The following is a 14,905-nucleotide window of genomic DNA, read 5'->3' as shown; positions in this document are numbered from 1 at the left end:
GATTTTTTTTAATGTATGTTTAAAAAACTAGTGAAACTTAGATTGAAGATATAACCAAAAAATGTTTTTATGAGTTGAACACGCAATAGAAAAACCAACCAACCCACTGAAAATTTTCAAAGAAAACACACACAAATTCTTGTAAATACACTCTGTACTCAACGTCTTTTAGGATGCTACAAATATCTGTAGCAATATTTTAGCTGCACACTTGCATGGCTATCTTATTTCATGCAGAAGGGTGATCCAATGCAACATGTAGCAGTAACATATATCCTGCCTCAGCAGAGTCAGCTAACTCTGAACCAAAGTATTTAGGTTTCCTGTAGCTTGTGAGAAAAATGAATTAGTTCCCTGCATTCTATCCCCAGTTATCAGCCTTGCAATGCTACTTTTAGGTGCTTAGTATCCACCACATTCCAAGTATTTTCTATCTAAGATGTTTGGAAGATAATTCTTTTCAGGTTATTATGTTTTACGGCTTTATTTAAAGCACATGTGTAAATCTGCATTTTCATCCACTAGTATTACTGAAGTATCTTGGATCCTTTGAGCTTTGCTCAAGATCCCTGTGCCCTCATTTGTTTCATAATAAAGCAGCAGTCTGACAATAAACCACCAGCTTCTTTCACTTACTATCACTCACATCTTACCTGCTGCACAAATCATATCCCCACCTAAAAATTCCTCTTGCTCAGGTTTTTTCTGGAAGTTTTAATTTCACCTTTTCAACCTTGTTCCAAAAAGCAGTTGATATATGTAAGAATATCTATAGTGTACAGTAGCCAGAAACTGAAGAAGAAATTCTCTGTGGCTTTTAAATTAGACTAACAGTAATTTAAAGTTTAAAATTAGGACCTGCGCATACCTAGTGATGTCTTCAGTCAACTGTGATGGATCAGGGGGATAAAACTTCACATTAAAGGTGAATATCCAAGGTAGACCTAAAGATGGGAAATATCTGATTGTTAATCTCAATTAAGTTCAAGTAAGCAAAGAAAAAACTTTATTGAAGCATGTTAGAAAGTAGAATAAATCTTAATTGCTGAAATCATGAAGGAAGTTTTTTTTCTGTTTTTTACTATACATTATTAAGAAGCATAGATTATTTTCATTAGCAGGGAGAGATCCACAGATGTAATGAAAGATTAGCACGTTAAAAATTGTTTTAAAATAATGTTTTACAGTAAGTTACACAAATATCAGAAGACATTTTTAATTTGAAAAAGACCATAATATATTAACAATTCTAAGATATTATGTGTTCAAAGGCACTTGCATTGAATTTGTATTTATTTCCAACTCTTCCAAGGCTAACAGTCTCCTTCTGTTTACACTTAGCTTGAGAGACTGTACAGTAACTGTGAACATGATATCAAAATGAGCTCTGTGTTGTTGTGTATAACAAAGATAATAAATTATTCATTGAGAATGTGTGGAAGACAGAAATATTAGCCATTCCTACTTTAAAATTTGTTTCTGGTAAACACCACATTAAACAATTACAATAACAGTGATATTTAAATTTTCATATGTTAGAATTGTTAATAACATATGCATTTTTTTTAAGCAAAAGCATGCCTAAAACTAGATTAATAATTTGAAAAAGCATAAAATGTTGCTTTTAGTCATAGCTCTGTTTTTGAATAAATTTTTAACATTTGGAAGCTAAGTCACACATCAATAAATAAAATACATTTTCAGAATGTTAGTATTTTGGACAATAAATTATTTAAGAAATCTGTATTACACAGATAAATCATGCTTTGAAAAATGTGTCTTTCTGCAGCAACAAAAAAATACCAAAATGCCACTGTCAACACAATGCTAGAAAAAAGTTCTGATGTTATTTAAGGCTACTTTCATAAAAAAACAAAACTGTTTTGAAACTCCATGAGATATATATATTAAAGGTAAAGAGGTGTGTCAGAATTTCTAATGTCTTCCAACATGTAAAAAATTATTTTGGTTTTTCACACGTGGCTATTCACTGAAGCACTTCAATTTTTGTTTAAGTGTGAACCTCATTCTATACCTAGCTGCTAAGCCACTATTTCTCTTTGAGAGCTCTGGGTTTTAGTGTATCCTAACATTCCCAGTTATCAAGATTTTGTACAATTTTGTGTACAAAATAAGGCAGGACCCTTAAATGAGGTCTCATTTATCATTGCATTGCCTACTGCAACGCAGTGCAAATTAAGACAAAAATACCTTGGAAAAAAAAGTCTAACAATAATGAATACATACAGCATAACAAACACAGTTAGAGATGGAACAGATTAACCTACTTCCATCATCTCACAGGGAGTCAGCATAATTTAATGGAAGGATGCTGATATTGGGTAAACGAAAGTGATCAGTATGAGCAATAGGGCCAAAATGTCTATACAAAAAGCATTCAAGGAGAGCTGTCATGTTAACAGAGCTGTGGAGAAATGGATGAAGGATGTGTCCTTCCACACCAGCACTAAACCTTCAAGTTTTTCCTGGTCTAGAATTGCAGTTACACTAGTCACATATGAATTCCTGTTTAACTATTGCTCTTTCTGGTCAGCATTTCTACAGTTAACTTTCAGAAAGCACTGCAGACAGGAGACTTAGGTATGGTTTGAAGAAAAAAAAAAACTGAAAAAACTATAATCTCTACAAAAAAGTGCATAAATCCTCTGAGTGTGTAGGCTTTGTAAAAAAATCATATCTCTACTTACACTGATTGAATTGCTAATTTATTGAAGAAATATTGAGGTTGATTTTGTACTAAATATTTTCTAGACAGCTGGTGAGCATGTATTTTACCTGATTGCTGAAAGTACATATATCCCCTAAATAAAGAGTAGCAAGTTTATTACAATGTGCACAGCCTATATTTCTACTTCACACTAAAGCAGACTTTTTATAGCTGCACAAACAAGGCATATAATCATAGTTGTCCTCATATAATAATGCACATTATTGCTGGCTCTTCATAGAGTTGGTAGCCAAGACAAAAATATCAACCCCAGAGCTGATTTAAAATTGTATTTAGCATTCTGTCCCTGATAAGGCTCTCTGTTTTGATTTTCAGTAGTATGGGCTACAGAAATGTCAAAAATTTTTCTAGCCAGCTTGTTACATCAAAAAATGCTTCTGTGGCAACTTTAGGCCCATTCTTAGAGTAAAGAATGCAATATAACCAACCAGCTAGCAGCATACAATTACCATGATTCATCCTATTTCAACTGGGAAAAATCAGTGAGGGCTTTTTTCCCAGTAAAGGCTTTTTCTGGCTTTTACTCATGATCTCTTGTATGTCAGCTTTTGCAAGAAAACCCTTCCCTGGGCACACGTACTTAGTTCTCTTGAACAATAACAATCTACACTCTAGTGTAATCAGCTTAGATGAAAATTAGCTACAACTCTTAGAGATATATAGCTAAATACACATAAAGTAGACTGATACAAAATAAAGTGAACCTGCATGAAGTGACCTGCATAAAGAGATATTTTGATGCCTGAGCATACCCATACATTTTTTTAGCATTAAAATCAAACAGCCAGCGTTGTGCACCTAAAATGCAAACGCTCTTTCCTAATTAATTAAAACTTCTCTTAATTCCCCAGCCTATTCTGTTCTCAGAACATCTGAACTCTCTCCATTTCTTACAAGATATAGAACACAGAATATGTGATATGGAAGTATTTTTTGCAGTAAAAATACTAACCATACTGTAGGCTAGAAAAACATTTAACTGACATAATATTATCTTTGGGTTAAACAGATAAATTCTCAAATTGAATTTTGTATAAAGGTGACCCAACTCATCCTCTGTGTAATCTGAGATTTGACCATTTCAAGGTCATTTGCTATTGCTTGTACCATCACAGTATTCTACCTGTGATTCTCAGTTTTGCAAAAGCCTGAATCCACTTGAGATGTACCAATTTTCAAAAAGATAGTGACAGAAATGTAATTACCTACCTGTCCCTGAAAGAAGTAATTAGAGGTTTTAACACATGCCAGTGGATAGCCAAGTACATGAGTTAAAAAAAGTCAAGAATTCATTTTCCTGAAGAGATCAGGCTGGCTGAAAGCAAACAAGATTTTTGTCACCTTTGTAGCCCTGAGAACAGAGACAGTAATTTGTGGATCATGTTCATTAGCTGAAGTAACATCAGTAATTGCTGAGATCCAACATAATTGCCCAGCCAAAGGCCAACCTGTACAAGTAAGAAATCTCACAGAGGGGCTGAGGACTGTGACACAGGAAGAGACAGCCTGCAGAACATGACTTAGGGAAGACTACAGGATTCTTATTTCATCTTTCCCAGTCACAGGTGGTACATACATCCCCAATGTGCAGAGTTTTGGCGTTGCTCACATTTAAGAGAGATAGAGATTGTTGTAAATATTATGTTGCAAACTAATGTGTTGAACTACATTTCTGAAAGTGTCACCTTTATGTGTTCAGATCAATGTATTTATCCAACTACACTTATCCAGCATGCCAGTGCTTCAGTTTGTGCCATACAAGAGAAAAAGAAATCGCCAAATATTCAGAGTTGGAAGGGACCCATGAAGATCAGCAAGCCTGGCTCTTAAGTGAATGGCCCATAGAGGAGACTGAACCCACAACCTTGGCTTTTTTTGATTTTTAGCACCAAGCTCTATCCAACTGAGCTAATCTCAGGTTCAAGAGTTTCGTAATTTCCAAATTTCAAATGCACTAATAGGTTTTACAGGTATCTTAAATTTAATGAGGATTTTTGTACACAGGATTTCCATTCTTGATTAAAGATAAATATATTTAGAATTAAGCCTGAAAAAAGTCTCATTCCTTGATACTTAAATAGCTGGAGGATTAAATGTGCCTGCAGTAAGATTCCAATATCTGGAAATTTTAATAGACTAATGCTGAGGAACACAACTAACACTATACTAATTACTTGCACATAGGTGTAAGCAAGCATCATTTTAAAATCCTTACAATTATGTTTTTCTTACTTTGCTTTTTTTTTAAATTATGCCTATCAACTCTGAAATGCTATAGACCAGAGGAAAAAAACCATCTCATCATGATTCCTCATTCAATAACATTCAATGGACTTCCCCTCCAGTATAAAATGTAGGTCTTCATGCTGTATGGAAAATCAAACCCCCTTAACATATATTTCTGTAGTGCATACAATACAGTATTAAGAAGAACTTTGTCTAGTGCAGCCAAAAAATTTTCAGGTCAGTTCTTACACTTAAAACTTGTAGGCTAGATAGCATGCAAAGTGCTACAGAATACAAAAAGATATCAACATTTGTATCAGCAAAGTTGATACAAAAAGTAGCAACATCCTCCATCTTTTGTTGTTTATTAAAACCAAACCAAACAGCCTTTAGCCTGCATATTTGGACAACTAATAGATTTTCACTGAAGACCTGCAGAAGTTCAAATACCAGTAACTTTTCCTTAATTAAAGGTGTGGGTGCTACTTGCATATTAGTGCATTCACAATTTTAATAGGTCTAGTTTGCTTACACAAGAGCATGTTGGATCAAAAAAACAGCTTCCAAGGACACTTCTATAACTTTCATTTCTATAATGAGAATATAAACCACATCTTCCTATTAAGGGATTTCATCAATGGGCAAAGATGTGAAGAAAAAGGAATTAATACCACTATGACTTCCAGAAAAACTAACTATTGCCCTTAAATGTGGAGTTAATAGCAGTAAAGTAATCATCTGTTTGTCATTATAAATAACACATTGTTGTTCTTAATTACAAGTACAGTCAGTTTCTTAGCTTAAATTCTTGTGTTGTAAGTCTAGGCTTGCAAATATTATCATCAGCCTCTTCTCCCCACTTTCCTATGAGGTACTACCAAAAGGTTTCCATTAAAAAAAAACAACAAAAACCCTAGTTTGGCCACAAATGAGTAAGGCAATGACAATACATTCAGTAAGGGCAGGAGCTATCTAGCATATTTTAGTGGCCACTAATTTTGTGATATGTAGGCTCAGGCAGAGTATCACCTAGATTTACTCTCCATACTTACTCCATATTTTCTCTCCAGCTAGTGAAGAGCTTTGACAGAGCTTTATGCAAACATAGTAAAATAAATTACTCATCAGGTACTGAATATAGGAAATAGAAAGGTATTTCAAGCAGATTCAGTCTGAAAAGTATTGTAGTGAGACATTCCAAGATTATGCCCTCTATGCCATCTCCATTCTGAAAATGATCGATATTATCAAAAAAGTCAATGGTGGACTGATCAGTATTGAAGAATATTCATTTTCTATAAAACATATTAATTCTCTTTTTGTAAATTCATATTCTTCTGGTGATTCTTTAAAGTAAGGAAGTTCTATGACAACAATCATGACCATCTTTGCATGATGGCATTCTCCATCCAATAACCAGCTATCAGCATGAAGTTGAAAAACATCTATGGTTTCAGGATGCAAAAATATCAACTATTACTCACACAACAAGAGAAAATTTTGGGGCAATACTATATTTGATTAGTTTCCAATATAACATTATGATTAATCATTATAATATAAAGATATAATAATAACATAAATTATAGTATAACCATTAACTTCTACAGCATAATTCTGAGTGGCTCCCTCTCCTCTACTTGGACACAGGATGGAAATAGAAGATTTGTTTCCTGTTGAAGATGAATACATCACTATCAGATAGAAATTATTTTAAAGCTGTAAGCAATCAACATCCAGGCTACTAAATTTATGAAGAATATTTCTGTGAGGAAAAAAAGGGAGCATAACATCTGAATACAGAAGTACTTACTTCGAATTTGTCTCTTAATTTCCTTCGAAGAATCTAGCCAGTTCTGAAAAAAAAAAAATGAACAAGCAAACCACAGCCAGCATTTAAAATCCTCAATACCAAAAATACTTTGATATAATCTGTACAACATAATCATTAGCTTTTACATTTCATTTACTAGTGATGTGTGCAAAGAGACTGTTTTGTGACAGATCATCCAAAAATTAACTTTTGGAAGTGAGACTAAGGAATCTGTAACATATATTCATTGGTAACTCAGACAATCCTGTTTACTGTTTTTACCCATACATGTTAATAAAACAGGTTAAGAGACTAGGAACATAAAACTTTTCACTACAATTACTGAGACTTTCCTTCACTGAGTTTGAACCTTTACTTCTCATGGCCACACACACACAAGCACACTCATGGAAGAAACATGCATACTGACAGCAGGTTTTGCAATGTTTCAAAGACAGACATGAAATGCAGGGAAGAGTTAGATACTGCCTTGTGAGGCCAAGGAAAATATCTGCTTTTTCACAGGCCACTGCAGGTACTTGCAGTTTTAAAGTCTGAGGGAATACCTCAGTGCCAGCACAAATGTTGCCAAAGGCTTATTTCTACCAATGTTTCTCACCTAACTCAGCAAAGCAGAGCATCCTGGGTATAATGTGACCCACCTTTTTCAGTCTATAGCAAACAAATTCCAGATGCAACACTCTTTCCCAATACCATATCCCCCAGTCTCCATTAGGGGCTTTTGCACCCAAAGTCCATCTTCTCTCAAGAAGACATAAAAATGCTAGTTTAGTTTTGCAGATCTGTGTGAATGAGGAGGATGTGGAACTTTGTTCCTGCAGTAGTGCAAATCTTTAACATAGATTACCCCTGCTGACAGAGAATGTGCCTCCTATGAATATGGACCAGCACACCAAGTTGTCTGTTGTAAATGAGCTTGGTCCAAGTAGATTTCATCAGCAGTGCACCATGTGCATATTAGATGAATACTATTTACAAATGAAAATCAAATCCCCATTTTTATAATTTATTACAATTGTAATGTTAAAAAAAAGACAATAATTTCACATTTATTGCTTTGTCTGGGATCTCTACATTTCCATAGATATATTTTTTCCAGAGAAGGCAAAGTCCATAACATTTTTACAAAGGAAGGGTTAGAAAGCACTTCTACAAAAGTGGAGTTAGAAAGTACTTCTACAAAATCATGGATACCATTTATAATGCTTAAGTCAGTCTTCTTGTTATAAGAACATAGACATGGAAAGGCCCTGGAAGACAATGTAAGTCTTCAAATAATTTATAAACTGAGATGCACTTCAGCTACAGCTATCATCCTAGGTTTTCAGTTTTGGCAAGGAATCCATTCTGAAATTACCCACAGCCATATTCTTGCAACTACAATAACTAGAAGTATCTTAAATCCTTACATTTTAGACACAGCATCAACTAAATAAATAGAGAATATAGCATGGAATAACTACAACAGAAAAATAGGATTTCTGAGTACATAATACTTTCAGTGCTTCATCTTTTATCACTACAAAGCAGGAGAAAAGAACATACAATACAGACTATGCTGCAAGATGATAAGAATAATCCCTTCTTTACACAAGTTATAAAGTTCATTTTCTGATTTTTCCAAGCCTGAAATAAGCTTATTGGAAGCACACGTAGCCACCACCTTTCATTACTGCTCTGTCAAATAAAATCAGATGCTTATACTCCATTTATAGGCACAATTACAGGGGTGGGGGTTTTTTGCATCTGTGCCTTTTGTCATGGATAAAAACAAACACCACAAAAGAATCTACCCTAAATTAGAGCTCTTAATGAAGAATAGACAGGTCTGTCTTTCAAAACAAAAGACAAAGTGTATACACACTACTTTGCTCCAGTAGGCAGAAATCTATTTGTTTAATTTGTGAATGGTAAGGTTATAGATGAGACAAAGTAATGCATTGTCAAAGAACAAAATGTTCTCTACCAGTACAAAAGTATTTTGTACAAATCCAGAAAAGCAGCGTTTCCAGCTGGCACCCAAAACATAAGAGCAGAAGCTTTCTAACACTTCTGCAGACCAATTACAGTGTGAATGGAGCATTCATGAACTTCTGAGGGTGCAATGCCATGAAATCTCTAAATAAACTTCAGCCTAATAAATTTAACATTTGCAAAAAATGAAAGAAATCATTAATTACTAATTTGGCCTAAATAGTTTTGAAATGTGTATTAAAGCTAACAAAAATTATTCTGATTGGAAGCCATAACCTCTCTCCCAGCTGCACAGAACACCCATGGAGAAGAGTTAATGGGACTGCTCCTCCAATGGTACCCCGATGGGGCATTGGGGAGCAGCTCTAATTCAACAGAGTGCCTGGCATTCAGTTGCCACACGCCACAGCTGCCGCTGCATTCAACAGCTGGCTCATAAATGGGTGGCTCTGATAAGTGCACAAGAATGGGAAAAACACATAATTCAGCATTTAGTCCTGACTGGCCTGGAGGTCAGGGATTTGTGGCATTTTAATCTAAAAAGGCAAAGTCGTAACAGAAAAATAAAAAGATCTGGTACCAAATTAAAAAGTAACTCATACAGAGGTGAACAAAAAAGAGCGCCCTAAATGCAGCAAAAATTCTGAGAAAGTAGGAGATGCGAAATATAAATTTGCTAGGAAAGAGGGTTTTTTTTAAGTTTCTCCAAATAACACTAGGGATGTATTTGTATGAAGAAGACAAAATCCAGCAACTCAGGTTGTTTAGTCTTCATAACAAAAAGAACCAGATTTCTCCAGAAGTTTTTAAATAAAAGCCTGCTGCTGTCCATAACTCAGTGAGAAGTAATCTATTCTACTTCTGAATAAGGACCCCATTATCAGATATTTCTCAATTTTTGTAAATACCTCTTAGTTTATGTAAATACTTATGAGTGTTGCTACAGTATCACCTTCACAGTCAATGGATAAGGAATTCAAGGACTCATTCACACTGAAAGAGACCTCTGGACATAACTGGTACAAGTGTGATTCAAGAGCCAGTTTTGAATTAGGTCAGGTTGCCCAGGTTAATATCCAGTCAAGTTTTTAGTATCTCCAAGGAAAAAAGACAGAAAAAAACAGATGGGGTCTTTTAAAGGGTGGACCTCAGTTTCTCTATTCCAATGACTGAAGAATACCAAGAAAGTCTTAGTCTAACTAGAAGAAAGAAAAAAAAAAAGAGGAGGAAAAAAAATACATAAGTCTACACCAATTCTGACTTTTTTGCTCAACTTTCAAAAACCCTGAAGCTCTGTATTTTATCTCCTAGGATCTACTCAGTGGGCTGTTTTCTGATACAAGTCAAGGATCCCAGGTCTAGTATTAGACCTTTTCTCTCTTGCCAGAGATCAGACTGCTGTTTTATGTTATTTTATAGTGTATATACATTACAGTTTTTCAATAGTGAGAAGCACAAATAAAGCAACAAGTGAAAATAACAGGTAAGATTGTGATATTAGTTAGAAGATCAACAGAGATATTCATCACTACACCAAAGAAGTTCTTACGTCTGGAAGTGGTTTAGAAATCAAGAACAAAAATTAAGTATCTAAGTAATACTATAACAAGCTCATTTTGTATATGGGGAATTTTAATATAGAGGAATTAAGTATTTTGCTCAATACTGCACAGAAAGCTTTGCACCAAAACCACTAACTCTAGAAAAAAGCTTTATCAGAATAGAAGTTGCTAGAAATTCAGACCTATTCAGATCAGAAAATTACACTTATTTTTTTAAAAATACTATTAAGAGGAAGATGACAGAAAAAAAGCAGTAACTTTAAGATGCAGTATGATGTAACGATGCTTTTACTGCAAATACAGATTAATAAGAAATACAATTTTTCCAGCTTCATGTTGTAATTATTCATCTGATTTTTTCTGAAGAAAAAGATGACAACACATAAATCTTTAGTTCATGGAGGAAGCAACAGGCAGCCCAGCCCAAACCTGTAATGTTAAGATGTTAAAAAGATAACTTGGGTTTTGGTAATTAATGGAGCACTCACCACTGACTGATTTAAGATTTTCCTCAGCTGAGCAATCTAGATATGCTCAACCATCCAACAAAAAAGCAAGTGCAAAAGAAGATGGAAGTTACCAAATGGTATTTAAGAAATCCTTCCAAATGCAGTCATCTCAAATGCCATTCATTTGTAAAATTAGCATCCAATACCAGTGATGGACCACCTTCGGCCTCTTTACAAAGGCCAAAAATTTTCTTTAAAACTTAAAATTAATAATAAAGGAACTCAAAGGTCTAGTCATAACAGACTTATGGACTAGATTCCTTTCATGCTCACAAACAAAGCATTCTTACACATCTATGAGAAAAGGCAGCAAAATTTACTCAAGTGTTTGAAATAGTAAACATTTAATAGAATATACCTCACTGAACTATTGAAGTGAGTGGCAGTGATGAATAACAAACAAAACCCTCATACAGGCTTACCTTCTGCTCTGAATTCTCATAAAACAACAGCCCAAAATAGTCCTTTTCCAGTAAATTGAGGTGTTCACATACTTTATCAAACAGCACTTGTCCTTTTGCTCTTTTCTGAGAGGTGGGAGGGTAGGAAAAGAGGGGAAAAAAAAGGAAGAATAAGAAAAAAAAAAAGAAAATTAAGATAAGTAAATCAATAAGGTCCTTAATTACAGGTACTGTTATTTGATGATATTATTCAGGACAATTTAAAATATACATAAAGTGGATTATAAAACTATAAGCTTTTTTACAAAGACTGTTCACCATACTTCAAAGCTATACATATCCTTGACAAAAAAAACAGTGAAATTTTAATGCTTTTTTCAAAACCTGAAACAACAACAATATAAGTACACAAGGAAAATACAATACCTGAAAAATTTAAATATTTTGCACTATTAAGTGTAACTAAATAGTCATGGTTTTTCTGGATCTTCATTTTTTAAATAGCAGAAGGCTTCTTTATCTGAGCCAACTTTTTCTGTATTATCTTCTAAAAATTAATATAGTTTCTACAATGTTAACATTAGCATTTTTTATCATTTTGGTATACATCTCAGTGACTTAGGAATCCCATTATTTGAATGCACTGAAAAATAAAGTGTGTTATTTTCAAAAGACAAAAAGAACAAGCAGACCACTCAGAGCAGCAGAAGCAGCATGCAAGCAGAAGCTGAACATAATGCAACATGTCTAGTTGTCTATATACTGCAGTGGTTTGTTTCAAGAGGCAGAAAATAAGATGGCTGCTTTCTATCCATGTATTTCTGGAATTTCAGTACCCAAAAAATTAATTAGATAAATAATAAGAAGTCTTCAAGAAGTTTATTTTTCCTAAAAATATTATTTTTGGAAGTCAGTAACAAAGGAAAAAAACCTGAAGGTTTTATTTGAGGTTAGCTTACGTATTATAGTCTGTTACTTTATAAATATAGTAACTGAAGACTGATCATCATTTTACCATTTTCTTAAAAAGCATTTTAAAATGGCCACTTTCAAGCTTACTTGGGGAGCCCAGTATTACTAGAGCTTAAGCAAATGGCAGTCACTCCTGAAGTTTGATATGTTCTTCTTGTGACCTTTCCAGCAGCCTTCCAGTCATCTAAAGGGGGCTTAAGAGAGAAGGGAAGGAAAGGGCACGTAGTGACAGGACAGGGGGTAATGGCTTTAAGGAGAGTAGGTGCAGATTAGGTATTAGGAAGAAATCCTTTGCTGTGAGGGTGGTGAGGCACTGGAACAGGTTGCTCAGTAAAGCTGTGGATGTCCCATCCCTGGAAATGTTCAAGGCCAGGTTGAATGGGGCTCTGAGCAACCTGGTCAGGTGGAAGGTGTCCCGGCCTAAGCAGGGGGCTTAAAAACTAGAAGTTCTTTAAGGTACCTCCCAACCCAAACCATTCTATCATTCTGTGATTCTTGTACCTGAAACTGGGAATGTAAACATTCTGTAAGTCTGTAGTGCCAGTAATGAAAACAGGTCCAGGCTCTACTTCTGTGAGCCAGGTTTTAAGGAAAATCTTTGTCTCCTGCTGACAGGAGACAAAGATTTAGAGCAGACGGCTCACACCACATACTCAGGGGTGAGGAGATGAGAAGTTCTTTCCACAGTTAAAATCTGACCATGACTGGCATGCAGCCTCCACTTTGAACCAACTCCTTCATGACAGCTCTGCTGTTTGTGGCATTTATCATAGAAGCCACAACATGGCCTTTTCAAAGGTCTGCCAGCTTATAGGAATTTTTGCATTTGCTTATCCTACAGATTTCAGTAGATGCCACACAGCACTGCCATTCCACAGAAACGCCATCGGCAGCCCCTGTGTAGGCCTGGGTGACACTGTGGCCATTGTCCCCGCAGACAGTGGTGGAGCACTCCAGGGGCCCCATTCTGGCACTCCCGCAGCTCGGCAAAGGCCAAGAGCGGAGGGAGAGGGGAGAAAAGAAGGTATGCACTGAGCAAAGAGTGAAGGCATTGTTGATTTTTTTCCCCAAGAATCCAGAGCTTTATTCAAAATCCAATTGTCCAGCAGCTACTCTACTCAGGAAGATCAGAAAGCTTTCACAGAAGCAAAATTATAAAACGACCACATTTAGTAGCCCAAGTAGGAAGGCTAAATCAAGAAAGTAGAAGTCATGAGTGACTTCTGAAATGGGGAGCAGGGAATTTTAAGTCTGTTTGGTACTTTCAAAAAATCTTACTCCTCAGGAAAGATGACTACTTCCTCTAGGCATCTGAAGTAACCACTTAATTTTCTTGACAGCTTCACCTTCAGTTTAGTAAGAAAAATCACCAATATAGAAAAGTGGTAAATTGAAAGCAGAAAAAAATATAAGCAAGAGAGAGTTCAAAGAATCTTAGATGCATGTAATAGATACAACTTTTTATCCAAAGTTGATGTGCAGGTCAGTGATCATATCTTGCAAATGCAAGTTTCAGTTATAAAAATTTCAGTAAAGGAAATCTATAGATTAGTGCAAAATAATGTACCCCATCACAGCAAGACCACATCTAGAATCAGATGCTTTTTTATAAAGTTTATAAAAACTCACAGTTAATAACAAGTCTTTGACATTTAGAAACACAAGGCAGGCAAATGTACAGGAAATATATTGCAAGTATAACTGTAAAATATTGCATAGCTTCTTATTAGGAAGTCATAATAAACAAAGAACTTAGATACACTAAGCAGTGTCCATTGTATCTTTAAACATCTTTTTGTCAATTCATGGTTCTTCCACATAAGGAAAAACACTACCATGTCACAAAGCCCAAGTGTATGAGTCTACATTCTAGACAGCAGCAAAATGAAAAGACATTATACCATCAGCAACTAGTATTTATAGAGCTCTGTTATGGATTAAAAAGTATAAGAAGCCTCTCACTACTAGCAATGGTTTTCATTAGAAGATCCTACTTGCAGAATTGAAAGACTCTGAGTTATTTCACATATATTTCACACACTTTGAGTTATTTCATATATGTGTGCGTGGGTGTGTATATATAGAGAGAGTGATATAGTGATAAAGCTTTAAAAATCTAAAGGAATATTTAATTTGCAAAACAAAACTTTTCAAGTGCAATTTCTTTGTAAGCCATTTGGGGACAGGCATTACTACACAGTTTCAATGACAGGATAACATAACTTTTCTGGGAAAACTCATGTTCCTAGTAGAATGTCTCTAACTTGAACTGAAGATAACTAGTCAGTTCAGAAGCTAGAAATATTTTAATAGAGTAGGGCACTCTTAAGAAGGCAGCATCATGGTTTGCACAGTTTATTACTTTATAAAATGGATTCCATTAAATTTTCTACCACGTGTTTGAGATGTCAACTGATAGTAACAACCAATGTGTAAATTATAATCACTATTCTTATTATACCTATGCATACATATATATTTATGCATCCATATATACACACATGTGTTTATAGCACAACAAATATTCCTGTTCCAAAATTATAATGCAGAAATATCAGTAAAAATGTAAGTCCATCCTTGCTTCCACAAAAAGGGGAGCACATTCAACCTAGCCATACCAAGAGAGTGAGAAGTGAGGAGATGTTCACAGAGCCTAGCAGTTTAAAACACAAGAGTAC

General features: G+C 35.0%; 1 protein-coding gene across 16 annotated transcripts in view; it reads right to left on the bottom strand.

The window, feature by feature from the left end:
* EPB41L2 (erythrocyte membrane protein band 4.1 like 2) overlaps window positions 1–14,905 on the bottom strand; it is a 108,963-nt gene that overhangs the window by 35,432 nt on the left and 58,626 nt on the right. For all 16 annotated transcript variants that reach the window (XM_066547007.1, XM_066547013.1, XM_066547010.1 and 13 more), the window contains exons 5-7: window positions 11,277–11,381; window positions 6,789–6,831; window positions 869–944 (exon numbers count right to left, since the gene is read on the bottom strand). In XM_066547007.1, coding sequence (XP_066403104.1) covers window positions 869–944; window positions 6,789–6,831; window positions 11,277–11,381 — 224 coding nt within the window. The remainder of the gene's footprint in view (window positions 1–868; window positions 945–6,788; window positions 6,832–11,276; window positions 11,382–14,905) is intronic.

Source organism: Molothrus aeneus, chromosome 3 (genome assembly GCF_037042795.1).
Source record: "Molothrus aeneus isolate 106 chromosome 3, BPBGC_Maene_1.0, whole genome shotgun sequence".
Lineage (NCBI taxonomy): Eukaryota > Metazoa > Chordata > Aves > Passeriformes > Icteridae > Molothrus > Molothrus aeneus.
The sequence above is the reverse complement of the archived record's forward strand: the minus strand, read 5'-3'. Positions and strand labels throughout refer to the sequence as shown.